The 21,022-nt window shown below is 47.5% G+C and overlaps 1 protein-coding gene across 1 annotated transcript in view; it reads left to right on the forward strand.

The window, feature by feature from the left end:
* LOC141271470 (uncharacterized) overlaps positions 1–20,720 on the forward strand; it is a 57,097-nt gene extending 36,377 nt beyond the window's left edge. Inside the window, exons 3-8 of the mRNA XM_073681539.1 lie at positions 2,817–2,966; positions 3,096–3,275; positions 3,359–3,482; positions 3,566–3,663; positions 4,926–5,016; positions 18,819–20,720. Coding sequence (XP_073537640.1) covers positions 2,889–2,966; positions 3,096–3,275; positions 3,359–3,482; positions 3,566–3,663; positions 4,926–5,016; positions 18,819–20,158 — 1,911 coding nt within the window. The 5' untranslated portion in view covers positions 2,817–2,888 and the 3' untranslated portion in view covers positions 20,159–20,720. The remainder of the gene's footprint in view (positions 1–2,816; positions 2,967–3,095; positions 3,276–3,358; positions 3,483–3,565; positions 3,664–4,925; positions 5,017–18,818) is intronic.
* The last annotated feature ends 302 nt before the right edge of the window (positions 20,721–21,022 follow it).

Raw genomic sequence — 21,022 nt, forward strand, 5'->3', positions numbered from 1 at the left:
CTACCTATCCCTAGTAGGCCATGGACACACTTGTCCATGAATTTTATTACTGACCTACCCGTTTCTGTAGGCAAAACGGTGGTTTTGGTCATAGTAGATAGGTTCAGTAAAATAGTTCACTTCGTCGCATTACCCACACTTCCCAATGCCAAAACACTTGCTCCGGTGTTCATAAATGATACTGTGAAGCGTCATGAGTTTCCCTCCAATGTGGTGTCTGATCAGGGGACCCAGTTTGTTTCCAAGTTCTGGAAGGCATTCTGTTCTCGACTGGGGGTGCAGCTGTCCTTTTCCTCTGCCTTCCACCCTCAGTCGAATGGTCAGACCGAGCGTGTCAATCAGAACTTGGAGACATACCTCAGGCGTTTTGTCTCCGAAAATCAGGAGGATTGAGCATCCTACTTACCTCTGGCAGAATTTTCCATCAATAATCATCGTCAAGAATCCACTTGCATTTCACCGTTCTTCGGTTTATACGGATATCATCCACAGATTGGTACCTTCAGTGGGGGAGGAGCTTCAGGAGTTCCTGAGGAGGAAGGGTTTGCTTCGTCGCTCTCCTCGGTATGGCAGGGTGTTCTGTATAATTTAAAGACCATGGGAGACAGGTATAAAAGTATGGCTGACAGAAAACGCTTGCCAGGTCCGGACCTGAATGTGAATGACTTTGTGCGGTTGTTTACCAGGAATAAAAGATTGAAAGTTCCTTCTTGGAAGCTGGGACCTAGGTTTAATGGTCCCTATAAAATAACCACCATCATTAACCCAGCAGCGTTTCGTCTTGAACTTCCTCAGGCACTTAAGGTCCACAATGTGTTCCACAGGTCCTTATTAAAAAGGTATGTGGAACCTCTTGAGCCCTCACCTCTACCACCGCCCTCAGTAATGGTTGATGGTAATCTGGAGTTCCAGATTTCGAGGATTGTAGATTCTCGTCTCCAACGTCATTCTCTGCAATACTTGGTGCACTGGAAAGGCTATGGTCCAGAGGAGAGGATGAGGGTTTCAGCATCAGAGGTGAACGCTCCCAGATTGGTTCGCTCATTCCACACCTCTTTTCCTGAGAAATACAGTCCTGATTGTCCAGAGGCCACTCGTAGAGGGGGGGGGGGGGGTACTGTCACGGGTGTGTCAGAGGTGACAGTCGTCCTGCAGCGGGTTGCAGGAGATCTCTGCGTTTGGCATTGCAGACAGCTTTTTAGATAAGAGGCTGTCTTTAGGACTGAGGGGCTACCTCTCTCTTGCTAATTAGCTCTCTGGCCTGGGTGTATATATACCTGGTGTGCTTGAGAGGGAGTCGCCGGCTATATCCATTTCTACTTATGAAGCTTAGCAGGAGCAGTTCTTCGTCCTCTCTGGAGCTTGCGGCCGTGTGCTTATTTGGAGTTCATCAAAAGCTAAGCCATTTCCCCTGTTTTGTCCACCCTTGTTGTCTATAGAGTTTAGTGGAGGTTGACTAGTGCTCATCTCCTTCCATCCCTAGCCGTAGCCATACACCAGAGAGAGTATGGCGAGGCACGCATGCGGCGATTGCTGAGGAGGCAATATAGGGATGGTAGTTGCGACAGGGTGATGCTAGACCAGACTAGGAGGTCTCAACTGCCCCCCTTTCCCTAGTGTCTGGCACCCTTTCCCTTTTCCTTCTCAGTTGCACTTTCCCACACCTGGCATGACACAAACACACAGGGGGCCAAAATAAAAATCTTAGATAAAGTCACAGGCCAACCAATATACAGTATAATGGGCCCCACATAGTCGTCCATACAGAATAAATGGCCCCACATAGAGGTGGCGGTTCTGGTGTCGCGGGCCAAATACTGTATAACCACCCTGTGGGCCAGAGTTTGTATGGTCTATACCCTGCAGTCTCGGTGGTCTGAATTTCCCTCACTGCCAGCATCCCTCTGTCAACTTCTCCAGTGCCGGGTAGAATATAATGGTAAATGGGCGTGGATTGGGGTGTGGCCAAAATTTGTCCCTCTTTCTGCTCTTCAAAAGTTGTTAGCTGTGCAACCAGCACAGCAGAGTCCTGCAGACACTGAGGCCCCTGATCATGTGACCCCTGACTCCTCCCCTCCTGTGACATCATCACAGGTCCTGTGTGCACAGAACAGCCATATATCCAGTGTGCGGCTCTGCAGGTGGAGGTATGTGGAGATTCCCCATTGCTATTAACCCCCTCAGTGCTGGTGACCTCTCTACTCTCCTTCCCATATAACTTACTGATGGAGGTTTCTTCTCTTTCTCTGGAGCCAGAGCTTCTGTTATCTCCCATAGACGATGAATAGAGAGAAGCGCACACGTCTCCTGGGGAAACCTCTCTGCTTTTCTATATATATATCACTTGTTTCTTCAGGTGACATTTATAATTGCGGCTGTTATAATTAATGACTCCTGTAAATCCCCCTCATGGCCGCTCCCCGGACCCTCCAGTGTCATCGCTCTTTGTATCTCTGCCGGTCTCCTCCATATTTCTGGAGTCCCTGTGACCTGAGCGGCTCCTGTAGTGATAATCTCCACCGCCCCCCGTGTAGACGGCAGATTCTGGGGGACGGACATAAAGCACATGGCGTTCAGGCCGCTCTCCATCTTTATGACACATATCCCGCTCTCAGCATCTTCATCATCCTCGACTTCTGGTATCAGTGACGGAGCTGCCTTCATACAATATTACAGTACATGTTCCAGTCTGTACAAACAGAGAATACAAAATCTACACGTGATATTTCCTCATATGTTTACTCCTATTTTATCCAGTAAGTGTAATATTACATGGGATCTTTATGATGTTACATCGTCATCTTCTCCCCATTCAGGTCCCTACAATATCGGATCCTCTCAGTGGAGATCTTCTATATAAGAGAATTCTCCTGATTGACCCTACAAGGATGGATAGAGACAGGGACAAGATGGCGGAGAGGATATTACACCTCACCCTAGAGATCCTCTTCCGGCTTACTGGAGAGGTGAGAGATTCTGATGACGTCACATTACATCATTCTTATCTATGGGAATAACAGATGGACAGAACTGGAGAGGTGAGGTCTCTGGAAATGTCTGTAGTGAGATTTATTAATGTGTCTCTCCATAACCAGGATTATACAGTAGTGAGGAAGACCTCTAGTGAGCGCTGTCAGGACCCTGTGTCTGAGGGATGGGGAAGACCCCTGAGCCCAATCACGGGGCCTCCACCTCACCCCCTGATACATGAGGACATAAATGACCAGAAGATCCTGGAACTCACCTACAAGATGATTGAGCTGCTGACTGGAGAGGTGACACTGCTGGGAATGCTGGGACATTATACAGTAACGCTATGAAGGGATCGGGGGGATGACGGTATCATTGTATGTGTCAGGTTCCTATAAGGTGTCAGGATGTCACTGTCTATTTCTCCATGGAGGAGTGGGAGTATTTAGAAGGACACAAAGATCTGTACAAGGACGTCATGATGGAGGTTCCCCACCGCCTCACATCACCAGGTAATAGACAGAGCTAAATACGCATGGCCTATAATTATCCATATGTAAAGAATGAATTCAGTCCCTGTATGTGTTTCCTACAGATCCATCTAGTAAGAGGACAACACCAGAGAGATGTCCCCGTCCTCTTCTTCCACAGGATTGTAATCAAGAAAATCCCAATGTTTCACCGGATCATCAGGTAGATGGAGAGAAGGTGTCATGAAATCTCCCCTATGTTGTGTAGAAGGCTGAGAAAGTCTAATGTTCAGTCTTGTTTTATCCACCAGTATTATACTCTGAATGGCCATTGTATTAGAGACATCGGTTCTTTCATAATTAGTGTTTCCGTATATGGAAATTAGACCAATGACCTCAGAGTGCAGCAGAAAATGAAGTGATAATTTTTAAGTGTGAATTCACATTAGACTAGGGCCCCACTATCAGTATTTGGTCAGTATTCGGTCAGTATATTTTCTCAGGACTGCTAGCCAATCCCAGTTGTGGGTTAAAAATTCAGAATTGGTGACTTGTTTCTATTATACTTTTTCTCTGATTGTTCCTCACCTGGTTTTGGCTCCCACTCCTAAGAAAAAATACTGACTAAATACCGATAGTGGGGCTGTAGCCTTAGAATGAAAAACAAAAGTGATCTAAGCAACTTTGAATGAGGCACAGTCATCAGTGCTGGGGTCAGGGCCAGTATTTCAGAAACTGCCAACTTTGTGAGACTTATACCTACAATGTGTCAGGAGCATACAGAGATTGCTTCGATCAAGAATAAACGCCCATTGAAAGGGGATCATGTGAATGTTAACTCATCAAAGAAGATATCAAAAACCGTTCTTAGGAACACATGATGGTCAATAAATTAAACATAATGCACTAAGAAATTCAAGTGAACTGATCATTTCAGTCTGGTAAAGATGGAGTAATGGTGCGGGAATGTTTTCTGTGCACATCCTGTGTTCTCTGATACTCGTGTATGGATGTGTATAAACTAGAGGTAACCTAAGCATTGTGGACAACCAAGTTTATCACTTCATGATCACTTCATCACTTTTGTAAAAAAGTATTCTGTCTTCATTTGCCAACATTTCAACACCAAGTGTAATAAACAACTGCAAATTTCTGAGATTCTGATGGCCACAGAGGTTTAATGCTCTACTAGATGGGTGTCTCTAATAATGGGGCTATTCAGTGAATATTTTATACTTGGTGTAGATGACAGAATAAAGCTGATCATAGACATTAGATGTTGTCTGGATCTTCTCACAATTTTCTGGTTGTGGAGATTGCTGGTTAGAATTAGGAGCCGACAGGTTGGATTTATACAGGAGACCTGCAGCTATGTGATAATTACTGCTGTCATGTCATTTGTGGTCGTCTTGTTAATTTAGAATCTTTTCTATTCTTTCACACAACTTTTCCATCTGTCTGTGACTTTTACAATATTTGTTTTAGGGTGAAGATCTGACCCATATTAATACTACAGAGACATATGTGAGGGATGATGAGCGGTGTAAAGAGGAGATTCCTACTGATAATTACACAGGTGAGTAGTGACCACTAAATGCAGAGAAGTCACTGATTTTATTCACCCAGGTGCTGATACAATTATATGATGAATTTTTAGTTTGTATTACTTAGCATTTTCATAGTTGTTTTTTTTTATATTTGGTGCATTGTTTTTGCAAAATATCATTAAGCAAAATTGAAATGATGCTTTTCAAAATAAAAAGAAAGAGTTAACTCCTTTCTAGACTTTGCCATATTAGTACGGCACAGGCTAGCACCGCCGGTCCAGCGCGGGCTCAGGCGCTGAGCCGCACTGAACTGGGCACATGTCAGCTGATAAATACAGTTGACATGTGCCCGCAACAGCCGCGGGTGGCATCGCAATCCCCCCGCGGCTGTTAACTAGTTAAATGCCGCTGTCAATCTCTGACAGCGGCATTTAACTCGCGCTTCCGGGAAGCGCTTTGTTAGCCCCGCCCATCGGTGACCCCGTCATGTGATTGCAGGTCACCGATGGGTTGGCATGACAACCCGGGGTCTGCAGAAGACCCCTGTGATTGCCATGTCCTGATTGCTATGAGCGCCGCCCAGTGGTTGACGCTCATAGCAAGTGAGCATTTCTGCTGCATACAGGGGATTTGCTTGTCCCCTGTATGCAGAGAGCCGATCAGGCAAATGCTGCTTTAAGTCTCCCATGGAGACTATAGAAGCATGCAAAAAGTAAAAAAAAAATGTTTTTAAAAATATAAAAAAACATATAAATGTTTAAATCACCCCCCTTTTGCTCCATTCAAGCTAAAATAATGAAAAAAAAAACCACATACACATATTTGGTATCGCCGCATTCAAAGTCACCCTATCTATCAATATAAAAAAAGAATTAATTCGATCGGTAAATGGCGTAACGAGAAAAAAATTCTAAACGCCAGAATTACGTTTTTTTGGGTCGCCAAAACATTGCAATAAAATGCAATTAAGGGGCGATCAAAACATTGTATCTACCCCAACATGGTATCAATAAAAACGTCAACTCGGCGCGCAAAAAAAATAAGCCCTCACCTGGCCCCAGATCCCAAAAATGGAGACGCTACGTGTCTCGGAAAATACATGTTTGGTGTCTACGAACTCGTAATGACCTGGAGAATAATAATGGCAGGACAGTTTTAGCATTCAATGAACGTGGTAAAAAAAAGACCCAAAAAAACAACAACTGTGGAATTGCATTTTTTTTGCAATTTCATCGCACTTGGATTGTTTTTCCTGTTTTCTAGTACACGATATGGTAAAACCAGTGATGGCGTTCAAAAGTACAACTTGTCCCGCAAAAAATAAGCCCTCACACTGCCATATTTGCCCAAAAATAAAAACATGATGGCTCTGAGAACAAGGAGAGCAAAAAATGAAAAAGCAAAAATGGAAAATCCCAAGGTTGTTAAGGGGTTAATCTCTGTACATTGTGTTCTGGATGTATGGAATTATGATTGCTGTGTCCAATCACTGATCACAGCAGCGATGCATTGGTCGCCGCTGAGGTCAGTGAGAGGCTGAAGTGGTCCCAATTATAAGATGAGTATGTACTATTATTTTACTTTATGCCATATCATAGTTTTTCTAATCCATGAGAAATAATAATTATAATAATTTTACTCCGAATCTCTTTATATTTATTTTATTCGAACCTGAAGTCAAAAAAAGGATTAGGAGACTGAGATAACAGCAAGACTCCTAGGGAAATGATTTAGGCTTATTGACTTAAGATGAGACGCATGGGGACACTCTTCATGGTCACTTGGCAGCTCTTAAAATGGCTACTGAGGCCAGGCTTGTAGCTAGTTAATCCATTTTCCAGATCCCAGGGGTTGCCATGACCTTCACCCTTTAACTGCTGCATCGGGATCTGGTCTTAGACAGGTACATCTAGGCTGGGGCCACAGAGTCAGCTGCTCTTCGATGCTGCAAGCAAGCAGGAAGAATTGTAAGTGAGCCACCTCAGAACCAGGAGGTCCGGGTTGATACAAAATCGTCAGGCAGGAGAAATGTCAGTATAGACGGCGAACTGAAAACCAGGAATATCCACTGAGACACAGGATCTGTGATACACAACCAGAGCGATTTAGGTTATAACTGGTCGTGGGAACTGATTCTCAGGAGCTTAAATAGTGAGCATCCCTACCCAGGGCTGACAGCAGGTAGAATAATAAACTAACAGAATTTAACCCCAAAGCTTCTTCACTGCCCAGAGCCACAAGTCCCAGGAGTAAAACAGGGCTACTGAATAGTCACCCTGTGTCAGGTGACAATCAAAGTAGTAATAGCAAGGACAGGCCATGGCACAGATGCCACAGTCCCTGTCATCTTGAGCTATAGTAGGCCACAAGAAATGTGATTTTAAAATCCAATGTCTTGTATACAACTGGATGTTAACTTAGAAAGATGTCCCCAGGTGTTAAATCTCACCTCAATCAAAGCTTTTGATCTGAATGTACAGCTGTAATGCTGTACAGACAGATTACATTGGTGTAATACTCGATCCAGTAGAAGGAACAGAGGCTGTAGAGACTAAACAGCAACTTGAACTGTTGAGTCCACTAAGAAGCTGGAAGGTCAGTGTTGAAAGACTAAAGAGGGAAAGACGAGATAGTAGCATATCTGAGTAGACTTAGCGATGGGGCAGAGTAAATCACAGAGCCTTACGTGGAATGGATAAATGGTACAGCAGAGCCCAGAGAGGTAGCAAAGCTAGGTATGACAGGAGGGTCATGGAGAGAGAAACAGAAGAGTTGAGCGAAGCTGTATAGTTGAATTTGTCAGCAAACTGTGGCATTGTAGCAGATTTGAATGGTATAGAAGAGCTGGGCTAGAGGCTAAGTTAAAATGAAAACATTAAAATTTGCCAGTCACTATGCATTGGGGCCATTGGAAGAAGATGCAATGTGCAGCAGCTCCATACATTGTGTAGCGTCCACTTCTGGGTACTGCTGAATAACTCCTACTCTCCCGTTCAATTGAATTGAAGCTGTTCTGTAATCCTAAGCAGTCGGGCCCCCACCAATCTGATATTGTTGGACTTTCCAAAGGATCGTTCATCAACTGGACAACCCCATCAAAGCACATTTTAGATGCAAACTTCAACTTTAATAATGGCCACACTTTTACACCTTATCTAATAATCCTTTTAGTAGACTTGAAGATGTAATCGTCCGAGCATCTGTGCTATACATAGCAGTGCTTCAGCATTGCTATATATAGCAAAAATCATGATCTCCTGATGATCTCATAATTCCCCCATACCTCTGCTAGCTGTATGCTTTGGTATGAAACCCAGCTTTCCTCCAACTGTGTTTCCCTCATACATTTTCTGGCTGTATGTGTGTTCTGGTATGTCTCTCATCTAATCACTGCTCTATCCCCACCCTTACTTATGACCTTGTTTACTCTGCCTTAAATACTCTGCATGTGGCTCAGTGTTAACTATCTGATATAGATGCGCAGAGGCCACTCCCCTCTGGTTCACACCTGACTGCACTCTGTAGCACATATATTGTGAACAAGGAGTCTGCTATAGATGAGTCTGCAGTGCATTGCCTTAAGTGTGAGATATGAATTATACCTGAATTTAACCTGAAGGTAACTGGATACTTGAACTCTGTAAACAATGTTTGTCTTTGTTTTCACTCTCACCCCCTTAATCCTTCACTTTTTACAACACCTAGTAATGAACTCTTCATTTCTCCCTCCATCCTCCTCATTCATCTCACCTCCTCCTCAGAACTATTCCTAAACACTCAATCCTGTGTCTCCAAGCATAGACAGCCACCTCATGCCCTCTCCTGCTCCCACCTACTAACACTTTCTCTGCTCCTCCTCACTGCTGTCAGTATCTCCCCAAATTCTGGCCCTCCTCACCACATCCCCACAGTCACTACCACATCCTATCCACGATCTATCAAAAACTCATACAATCCTTCTAACCTCATCCATATGACGTGCCCCCTGGGCCTGTGTTGTGTAGCGTTGCGCACGCGGGGAATACCCGGAGCCGGATCTGTCGGGGTTAGTAGTCCTCGTGGCGGTGACCCGGTCCGTGCCCAGGGTGTCAAACTAAGTGGCGGAATTTAGCAGAAGATGTTATAGTGTTCGACTACGCCACCCGTTGAATGCGGTTATGAAGCCGCCGCTGCAGGGCAGACCGCTGAGGCCGGTGGTACAGTTGTGCAGCGTGGGTAGTATAACCCCCAACGGGAGGGGTATGGCCTCAGGGCAGCAGACGTGGATGATGGGGATAGCAGAATTGCACGCAGGCACCAGGAACCACTCAGAGACGGTGCGGTGTAGTTCAGGGTCTTTACTGGTGGCAAAGGTAGACCCTCCCGGGAGTACTGGCTAGCGATCGGGGCCTGGTCAGTCCGTGAGCAGATAGGATCTCCCCCGGCCAGGCGGAGTTGTAGGCCTCCCCAACTAATTGTACTCTTCCTGGCTACCTTGCTAGAAGCGGGTAAAAGTAGCCCACGTCCCTGAGTGTACCGTGTGGTGCTCACCCGTATGGCCGGTGACTCGGGGCCTTCTGGTAGCCTCCGCTCCACGACGGCGGTGCTGGTCCCTTGCGTGTGACCGTGCCTTCGGGTTTCTTGGCCAGAGGACCTGAAATTCCCTGCCGGACGGTTTCTGCTGCTGGGTATGGAACAGTCCCCACAGCCTCGGACTCCGTGTCCGGTGAGATCTCTTCAGTCAGGACGAGCTCTACAGCTTCCAGTCCTGGACCCCTTTTATCACTGCTCCCACAGAGCTCCTGATCTTGCTCTCCCTGCATCTGCTCCACTCCAGACCAGACTGTGTCTCTGTCTGGGACTCCTCTTCTTCTCTTCTTCTCCTAACCCCACCTCAGCCCCAGTTTATATAGGGGAAGTTCTTCCCCTCCCAGGACTGGGCAGGAGGTGTGGCATGCTTAGGGTTCCTGACCAGGAGACCTCCCACCTGCTCACAGACGTAATATTGCTATTACTGTGGTAACCAGAACCCTGGGGTGCCACATTCCCCCCTAGTAAAATTTAGTACTCCGGGACTAAACATATTTTTTTTGAAAACATAACAGGGTATAAACAGGAACAATACAATAAGGAAAAACACGTTAGGGTGGTCACGGAGTGTCCACAACAGGGTGCAATTTTTGAAGCAAAAAGGGTGTCCATTTCACCAAAGAACGGGGAGCCGTAACCAGGTAGGGGTCTGTCCTGCCCCGAGTCTTTAACAGTCTATAGTCCGTTCCTGGGTTACGCTCCAAACATATATACAAGAGAGTTCCGGTTAATCCACAAAAGACACCTATAAAATAACTGGAAAAACATAATTATTTACAAGCAACAGTAAACAGGTAAATACCAATAAGACAGTCTGAACACTTTAGATCCTCCAACGTACGGGCAACTGGCCTCTATTGGCCCTAGTAGACCTACGGAGCTTACTGACCGATCCTGAGCTACAGGGTGTAGGAGCTGTCAAAGGTAAGCTGGGCAGCTGTCTACGGACTCTTTGGCTCACTAGGGGCACGGCAGGCTCACTATAAGCAGAGGGTCGATTCTCCTGGTCTGCTTGTGTGGGGTCTTCTGCCTCCTGGACCGGCTGCTCTTCCAGCTCTACCTGTTTTTCCGTAGGTACTTGGGATGCTGGCTGGAGGAAGGTGAGGACGGGTACCACAACAGCGCCATTTACCTGTGTCCAAGACCGAGGGAAGTCTCCGAGTACAGTACTGACCATCTCTTCCCTTTCCTCTGCGGGTCGAGGGTTTTCTTGATCTTCTTCAGGGTTTCGTAGCTGCTCGGGACACTTCTTCAGGTGATCTCGGGAGACAATGGCTGTGGTTTCTCCTCCATCCTTACTGATTGTGCAGATTTTTGGGTTTTCATGGCTTGATGGCAGTACGGTGTACGGGTCCTTCTCCCACTGGTCGTCCAACTTGTGGAGCCGTCTTTTCCTCTTCAAGACCTGCTCTCCAGGTACCAGGGGAACAGCGGGAGCACACTGGTTATAAGTCTTCTCCTGTCTTTCTCTTGCTTGACGGAGACTTCGCTCAACGCTCTCCTGTACTTTCCGGTACTGCTGCTGCCTCTCTGTGTCCCAGTCTGCTTCTGGTGAAGTGTCCTCGGGTGTCAGGACTCCCATATCCAGATCAACAGGCAGCTTACCAGGTCTTGCTCTCATTAGGTAAGCCGGGGTGCAGTTGGTAGAACCTACAGGGATGTGGTTGTATAGGTCCACCAGATCAGGCAGTTTTTCAGGCCACAGACTGCGTTCTTCCAGGGGCAATGTTTTCAGAAGGTCTATCACCACCTGGTTCATCTTCTCGCAAAGTCCATTGGTTTGCGGATGATAGGGTGTTGTTCTTATCTTCCGGCAGCCATACAGAGTGCAGAACTCCTGGAAGACTTCCGCTTCAAAGGCAGGTCCTTGGTCCGTCAGCACCTGCTCTGGGTATCCGTGTGGACGACAGAAGTGCTGCTGGAAGGCTCTAGCTACTGTTTGAGCCGTTAAGTCCTTGACGGGGACTACAACCAAGAACCGGGAGTAGTGATCCACGATGGTTAACGCATAGACGTAGCCACTTCTGCTGGGGGTCAGTTTTACATGGTCCAAGGCTACCAGTTCCAACGGCTGCCTGGTGACGATGGACTGCAGGGGAGTCTTCTGGCTGGCACGGTCCTTCCTTCTTAGGTTGCATGGGCCACAGTCTCTGCACCACCTCTCGATGGTCCCTCTCATGCCTACCCAGTGGAACCGCCCGCGCAGCAGGAACTCCAGCTTCTTCCATCCGAGTGCCCAGCTCCGTCGTGGTATGCCTCCAGTACCATAGCCGCGTCTCTTCTTGGCACCACTACTTGCCAGATCAGTTCATGCATCCGGGAGTTAACCATTCTGCGGCACAACTTCCCCTTGTAAAGAAACAGTCGACTCTTCTCAGCCCACAGTTGCTTGGTCTCCTCCGGAGCGTCTGGGTCAAGACGGGCATCTGGCCGAGTCAGCATCTCCTTCACTAGTCGGACGGTGGGGTCACTGTCTTGTGTTTCCGCCCAGTTGTAATGAGGTAAGGGGTTGAACGTAGCGGATTGCTTACCCCTTACACAGTGGGAATACTGGGTAGTCCCATGACGGTGAAACGCGGGGAGTTCAACTTCTTCCAATTCCTCTGGATCTTCCCCTACGTCCGGTAGGTTTGGCATTCTGGACAAGGCATCCGCGTTGGTATTGGAGCGTCCTGCCCGGTATTTGATCGTGAACTCATAGTTGGACAGGCGGGCCATCCATCTCTGCTCCAGGGCACCGAGCCTTGCAGTGTTCAGGTGTGTCAACGGGTTGTTATCCGTGTACACGGTGAACCGGGAAGAGGCGAGGTAGTGCTTAAAGCATTCGGTGACTGCCCACACTACCGCCAGGAACTCTAGCTTGAATGAGCTGTAATTCTCAGGGTTTCTTTCGGTGGGTCGCAGTTTTCGGCTGGCGTAAGCAATTACCCGTTCTCTCCCCTGCTGGATCTGGGACAGTACGGCTCCTAGCCCGATGTTACTTGCGTCGGTGTAGAGGATAAAGGGCTGGCTGTAATCAGGGTACGCCAGGATTTCATCCCCCGTGAGGGCCATCTTCAGCTGGCGGAAGGACTCTTCTTCCAGCTTCTCCCATCTGAAGGGCGGCTTCTGGTTCTTGGCCTTCCTGGACTGGCCTATCAAGAGGTCATGCATAGGAGCTGCCTTTTTGGTGAAACCAGGAATGAATCTTCGGTAGTAGCCTACCAACCCGAGGAACTGCCGCACTTCCTTTACGCTGGAGGGTCTTGGCCATTCCTTAATCGCGGTGATCTTATCAGGGTCGGGAGCCACTCCGTCAGCACTCACCACGTGTCCCAGGTACTGCACTTTTGGTTTTAGCAGGTGACACTTCGACGGTTTCACCTTCAGACCGTAGTTTGCCAGGGCTTCGAACACTTCCGCCAGGTGTTTCAGGTGGTCCTCGTAGGTTTTGGAATAAACTATAACATCGTCCAGGTACAGCAGGACCGTCTCAAAGTTCCGGTGTCCCAGACAGCATTCCATCAATCGTTGGAAGGTTCCTGGTGCGTTGCAGAGTCCGAACGGCATGCAGGTAAACTCGCTAAGTCCCATCGGGGTAGTGAATGCGGTCTTCTCCCGGTCCGCCTCTGCGACAGGAACCTGCCAGTACCCGCTAGTGAGATCCAAAGTGGAGAAGAAGTTAGCAGATTTTAAAGCAGCCAAAGACTCCTCTATCCTTCGTAACGGGTACGCATCTTTGTGTGTGATACGGTTGATTTTCCGGTAATCTACACACATTCTCATGGTGTTGTCTTTCTTTTTAACCAAGACTAGTGGAGCTGCCCAGGGGCTACAGCTATCCCTGATTACCCCAGCCTCCTTCATGTCTCTAAGCATCCCCTTGGCGTGTTGGTAGTGTGCAGGGGGTACGGGACGATACCTTTCCTTTATGGGAGGATGATCTCCCGTGGGGATGTGATGTTCCACTCCCTTTACTCGCCCGAAGTCCAGCGGGTGTTTACTGAACACTCTCTCGTATTCCTGGATCACCCGGTAGACTCCCTGCTTTTGGTGAGCAGGTGTGGAGTCAGTACCCAAATGCAGTTGCTGACACCAGTCCTCCGTTTGTTGCTTAGAGCCGTTACCTTCCTCTGGATGAGATGGAGGCAAGGGTTCCACGGACTGTACAGAATTTTGGTTGATGGTATACAATTTGGCTAGCGTAGCATACCGGGGCAGGTACACTTCCCTCTTCCCGATATTTATTATGCGAACGGGCACTCTCCCATGGCGTACTTCAACCACCCCCCGTGCCGTCAAAATGGTGGGCCTACTATCTGAGTAGACTGGTTCTACCATTGCCTGGTAATCTCTACCTCTCAGACCAATAGCTGCCCGGCACCAAATCATCATTTCACTTTTCGGGGGCATGGCAATAGGGAAAGGGTCACACATTCTCACGCTACCAATCTCACCACCGGAGAGTTCCACCTGTTGCCGTCGCATCAGTGCCCGGATCTCTTTTTGGAGCACTCGCTGCTGGCCGGAGCTGGCGTTCTTGGCAACCTGCTGTAAAATGAGAATCACCTCTGCAAGACAATTTTCAATCACATTAGTTCCTAGAGTTATCTTTGGGTGACTCTCGCGCTTGTCAATGTCCACAATGATCAGTCCCTGTGCTGCCAGTTCGACTTTACCGATTTTAATGGTCATCTCTTTAAATCCGATCTGTGGCACGGGCTGACCATTGCTGGCGATGATACTCAAGTCGTCGTCTGGGTAGCGGGTTATATCCGAGTCATTCCAGTACTGCTTGAAGAGCACGTACGGGATGGTGGTGACCTGTGACCCGGTGTCAAGTAGGGCACTCATAGGAATGCCATCCAGTACTACAGGCAAGACTGGACGTCCTCCCACGTATTTGTCACGCCAGTTCGATGGGCCTGGTGATCTTATTCCTAGGGGTTGGCCCTCTACCCCAGGTTGTGCCAGTTTAAAGGACAGTACCTTGCCATATGTCCGGGTTGATTGCAGCGGCGGCAGATGGGTTGTCCGTCCTCGTTGTATCGGTCGCTGGGTCTTCCTCTGGCCGGTGGGGTCCTCCTTGGTCGGCGCCACGGGATATCCTCCGGTCCTGATGCCAGCTGGATCTTCCCTGGAGTAGAAACCTGTAAAGACTGCACAGTTCGGGTTAGCGCGGCAACGTTTTTAGTTAGCTCTTGGACCTGATGGTGCAGGTCTGTAGCCGAGTCATTGTTTAAAGCCTGCGCATCAGCTCCCACAGGCCCTGCCGACAAGGGCGCCGTCTCCTGGTGGTAAGTGGTAGCAGGGCGTTTGTGGGTCCTTCAGCCGGGCTAGTATCTCTGCGACAGTCCTCCTCCTCCCAAGTGGCCAGGACTTTACCTCCCTTTGGGCTGCCCCTGTTAATTGAGCCACCAGGATGCTCACTTTTTGCTCTTCTGTGAGGGGGTACACCTGGAAGAGGCTATCCAGCCTTTCTCTGAAGTCATTTAGGGTATGTGACTCCCCTGAGTACTGGGGTAGCCAGGCTGCCCCCGGGATGTAGGGCATGGTGAAAGGCATGACCGCAGCAGCGGTGGTGCTGGCGGTGGCTGTAGCAGTGAAGCTCTCCTCCGTATCCGACATCCTCCTCCCCCCTAGTGGACCGTGGCCTACCTTGCGATGATCCTCTTCTGTAGGCTGCGGCTCCGCAGTGGATCGTCAGGGTTGAGGACCTTCCGTCGCGCTCCTGTGACGTCGGCGTCTGCTGGGCTCCTTCCAGGACCTTACGCAACGTCCGGACGTGAGGCGGGGCTTCAGTTCTCGCGTGCTTTCGGAGTCCACGCCCCTCTTCTTCCCGCGCGGCGTCCTCGAGATGGCGTCCAATGGCGGGAAAACTCCACGGATGGCGGGAAGAAGGCAAAAGATGGCGTCGGATGGCGGGAAAACTCCACGGATGGCGGGAAGAAGGCAAAAGATGGCGTCGGATGGCGGGAATCTTCACCACAGGTAAGTTTAACAGTCTTTTTCAGGCACGCAGTACCCGGTGGTTGCGGGCACGGAGATCCTGCCGACTACGCCAAAAGTTGACGCGCCCCCTGGGCCTGTGTTGTGTAGCGTTGCGCACGCGGGGAATACCCGGAGCCGGATCTGTCGGGGTTAGTAGTCCTCGTGGCGGTGACCCGGTCCGTGCCCAGGGTGTCAAACTAAGTGGCGGAATTTAGCAGAAGATGTTATAGTGTTCGACTACGCCACCCGTTGAATGCGGTTATGAAGCCGCCGCTGCAGGGCAGACCGCTGAGGCCGGTGGTACAGTTGTGCAGCGTGGGTAGTATAACCCCCAACGGGAGGGGTATGGCCTCAGGGCAGCAGACGTGGATGATGGGGATAGCAGAATTGCACGCAGGCACCAGGAACCAGAGGGGTATGGCCTCAGGGCAGCAGACGTGGATGATGGGGATAGCAGAATTGCACGCAGGCACCAGGAACCACTCAGAGACGGTGCGGTGTAGTTCAGGGTCTTTACTGGTGGCAAAGGTAGACCCTCCCGGGAGTACTGGCTAGCGATCGGGGCCTGGTCAGTCCGTGAGCAGATAGGATCTCCCCCGGCCAGGCGGAGTTGTAGGCCTCCCCAACTAATTGTACTCTTCCTGGCTACCTTGCTAGAAGCGGGTAAAAGTAGCCCACGTCCCTGAGTGTACCATGTGGTGCTCACCCGTATGGCCGGTGACTCGGGGCCTTCTGGTAGCCTCCGCTCCACGACGGCGGTGCTGGTCCCTTGCGTGTGACCGTGCCTTCGGGTTTCTTGGCCAGAGGACCTGAAATTCCCTGCCGGACGGTTTCTGCTGCTGGGTATGGAACAGTCCCCACAGCCTCGGACTCCGTGTCCGGTGAGATCTCTTCAGTCAGGATGAGCTCTACAGCTTCCAGTCCTGGACCCCTTTTATCACTGCTCCCACAGAGCTCCTGATCTTGCTCTCCCTGCATCTGCTCCACTCCAGACCAGACTGTGTCTCTGTCTGGGACTCCTCTTCTTCTCTTCTTCTCCTAACCCCACCTCAGCCCCAGTTTATATAGGGGAAGTTCTTCCCCTCCCAGGACTGGGCAGGAGGTGTGGCATGCTTAGGGTTCCTGACCAGGAGACCTCCCACCTGCTCACAGACGTAATATTGCTATTACTGTGGTAACCAGAACCCTGGGGTGCCACACATATCCGCCCAGTCCCCACTTCCCCAGTCCCACTAACAGGAGTTCTCTGGAACGCTCGCTCCGTCTGCAACAAACTTTCCTACATCTATGATCTCTTCATAACTAACAAATTTTCCTTACTTGGCCTCACCGAAACCTGGCGCCCCACCAGCCTCTTGAGCTGCACTTTCATATGGTGGATTCCACCTCTCCTATACCCCCCGCCCCTTTGGCAAGCATGGTGGAGGAGTTGGCATTCTCATGGCAGTTAACTGCTCCTTCACCCAAATCCCACTGTCACCCTCCATAACTCTCCCCTCTTTTGAAGTGCACTGTGTGCGCATCTACTCCCCCTCCAACTGGCTGTCATTTACCTCCCCCAGGATCAGCCACCACCTTCCTAGACCATTTCACCACCTGGCTGCTTCATTTCCTTTCCGCTGACATCCCCACTATCATCATGGGCAACTTCAGCATCCCCATTGGCACTTCTCTCTCAGCTGCCTCTAAGCTTCTATCCCTCACTTTCTCCTTTGGCCTTACTCAATGGTTTTCCGCAGCCACTCACAAAGATGCCACACTCTGGATCTCATCATCACCCTCCTCTGTTACCTGTCTAACCTCTCTAACTCACCCCTCCCTTTTTATGACCACTACCTACTTACATCCTCAACCCTCTCCTCTACAGGGCAACAATCCCCACTCCACAAACTAGCATACTCTCACAGAAACCTCAAAACCTTGACCTACACTCACTTGACATCAGTTCCTTACATGACGCAGATGTTGCTGCCACAATATATAACACCACAACAACTGCAGCTCTCAATTCAGTCGCCCCCCTCACACATACCAAAGCTCGCACAATCAACAGGCAACCCTGGCACGCCAGCCTAACCAAGGAGCTCCTCCTCCAAAACCAGCTTCTCCAGCATTACGGATGATAAACTTTCCTCTTTACTGTCCAAATCACACCTCACCACCTGTGAACTTGACCCTATCCCATCCCCCCTCATCCCCAACGTTACCACTACCTTCATCCCAACACTAACATACCTTTTCAACCTATCACTAACAACTGGTGTCTTCCCCTCATGCTTAAAACATGCCTCGATCACACCCATCCTCAAAAAGCCCTCCCTTGACCCATCCTCTCTGACTATCTACCGCCCCATATCACGTCTCCTCTATGCCTCAAAACTACTGGAACAACATGTCCACTTTGATTTGTCCTCCCACCTCTCCTCCTGCTCTCTCTTTAACCACTTCTAATCTGGCTTCCGACTGCACCATTCTGCTGAAACTGCCCTGAATAAAGTCACCAACAACCTACTAACTGCCAAATCCAAGCGACACTACTCTGTCCTCCTCTTCCTGGACCTGTCATCTGCCTTCGACACAGTAGACCATTCCCTCTTACTGCAGACTTTCTCATCTCTCTGCATCACAGACTTGGGCTCTACCCTCACCTTCTGTATCCTCACCCATTCCTTGTAGACTGTGAGCCCTTGCGGGCAGGGTCCTCTCCTCCTGTACCAGTCACCGTCACGTTTTGTTCAAGCTTATTGTAATTGTTCTTGTATGTATACCCCTTTTTCACATGTAAAGCGCCATGGAATAAATGGTGCTATAATAATAAATAATAATAATAATCTCCTATGAACGCCAGCCACTGTCTGTCATCACAATACTCACAGGAGTATCTCAGTCACAAGTCTTCTGCAGACCCTTGGCTGTTATGACAACCAATCAGCGCCCGCTGTCAGAGATTAAGTCAGCTGTCATGTGCAAGGAAAGATACAGGCTCGGCGACAGAGCCCGCATCAAAGTCAGGGACACGACATATGACGTCAATATATGTCTTATGTCATGAGAGAGTTAAGAGATTTCCAAATCATTGCATTCTTGTTTTCTTTACATTTTACACAGTGTCCCAATGTTTTTGGAATTGGGGTTGTTCGAGGTTTGCTACAGCCAAGGTCTTACTCAGTTTAAAATGTAATTTTACTACAAATTGTATAGACACTTTAATAAATGTTTAAAATGTATATTATAATTAATATACCTAAAATACACAGTTATTGAATAACATCAATTGTTTCATTTTTGGCAGATGACTGTACCAGGAGCTCAAAGGAACATATATTTTCAGATGATAAAGCAGATGACCGTAGTATCACACCAGATACACATGAAGAGTACGCCATTAACCAAGATATACCTCCAGCCTTTCACAGCAAAGATGTATCATCTGATTCCTTTCAACGGGTTTTTACTACTGATTCAACACAGACATTTAAACAAAATAAAAATACCCAAAGGGATGGTAAACATCAAAGAACTCACAAAGGAAAGAAGACATGGTCATGCTCAGAATGTAATAAATGTTTTAGACACAAAACAACTTTTGTTAGACATCAAAGAACTCACACAGGAGAGAAGCCATTTTCATGTTCAGAATGTGGGAAATGTTTTTATAAGAAATCGCATCTTGTTATACATCTGAGAATTCACACAGGGGAGAAGCCATTTTCATGTTCAGAATGTGAGAAATGTTTTTATCAGAAATCAAATCTTGTTTCACATCACAAAATTCACATAGTGGAGAAGCCATTTTCATGTTCAGAATGTGGGAAATGTTTTGCAGACAAATCAGCTCTTATTAGACATCAAAAAAATCACACACTTGAGAAATTATTTTCGTGTCCAGAATGTAGTAAATGTTTTTATCACAAATCGGCTCTTGTTACACATCTGAGAATTCACACAGGGGAGAAGCCATTTTCATGTTCAGAATGTGGGAAATGTTTTAAACGGAAATCACATCTTGTTACACATCAGAGAAGTCACATAGTGGAGAAGCCATTTTCATGTTCAGAATGTGGGAAATGTTTTGCAGACAAATCAGCTCTCATTAGACATCAAAAAAATCACACACTTGAGAAATTATTTTCGTGTCCAGAATGTAGTAAATGTTTTCATCAGAAAACAAATCTTGTTACACATCTGAGAATTCACACAGGGGAGAAACCATTTTCATGTTCAGAATGTGGGAAATGTTTCAATCATAAATCACATCTTATTTCACATCAGAGAATTCACACAGGGGAGAAGCCATTTTCATGTTCAGAATGTGGGAATTGTTTTACAGACAAATCAACCCTTGTTAGACATCAAAGAATTCACACAGGGGAGAATTTATTTTCGTGTCCAGAATGTGGTAAAAGTTTTAATAAGAAAACAAGTCTTATTACACATCGGAGAACTCACACAGGGGAAAGGCCATTTTCATGTTCAGAATGTGGGAAATGTTTTAATCAGAAATCACATCTTGTTACACATCAGAGAATACACACAGGGGAGAAATTATTTTCCTGTCCAGAATGTGGGAAATGCTTTGCCCTGAAACAGAGTCTTGCTAAACATCAGAAAACTCACAGAGGAGAGAAGTAATTATTATGTTCAGTGTGTGGGAAATATTTTTTACAGAAAAGAAATCTTGTTACAATCTGAAAATTCACACAGGGTAAAATGCATTTTCATGTACAGAATGTGGGAAATATTTTCCAAACAAATCAAATCTTCTTAGACATCAGATTATTCACACGGGACAAAAAAAAATCATTTTCACGTTTAGAATCTGGAAAACGGAAAATGTTTTAACCAAAAATCATTTTTTTTGCACATCAGAGCACTCACATAAGGAAGTAGCCATTTTTTTATTACTATTGACAAATTGTAAAAGGGACAAACAACAGTTACAGTGAAAATAACGTCATATGTCATAGATGAGGAATGGAAAGCAACTTAAAGTATTGATTGATGATTCAGGAATAAATTAAGTTATCAATTTGTCATCAAAAAGCAAATAGAATCTAAATAACTCACTCATACACTGAATGGCCAACTTGATAGACACCGATGATGTTTTTGACTGCAATTTTCTTGAATGTGCCTTGCTTGTTACTCAAAGCTATAGCTTTGTTTTAAATAAAAATAATATCCTTTGCTCACAGTCCCTTGGTCCAGCACTGAGTCCCTGACACAGCTCTATTATCTGCAATTTGTCTTCCAAGCAAAATTGCCAAAATGGGTGATGACATAAGGGTGTCAGTCTCAGAAATGGCAATCCTAGTGTATACTGCTCTTCCCAATCACAGGCTGAGCAACTCAGCTAAGATAATGTAGGTGCAGTAAGGGCTCATTCAGACATCTATATTTTGCGTACGAGTACTCTCTGTAGTTTTCACGGATAGCACTCATGCCTACAATAGTGCATGGGGTTGTTCACATGTCCATGATTTTTCATGGACCGAG

The sequence above is a fragment of the Phyllobates terribilis genome, unplaced genomic scaffold (genome assembly GCF_046119375.1).
Source record: "Phyllobates terribilis strain yellow unplaced genomic scaffold, ASM4611937v1 Scaffold_5__5_contigs__length_657084704, whole genome shotgun sequence".
Classification (NCBI taxonomy): domain Eukaryota; kingdom Metazoa; phylum Chordata; class Amphibia; order Anura; family Dendrobatidae; genus Phyllobates; species Phyllobates terribilis.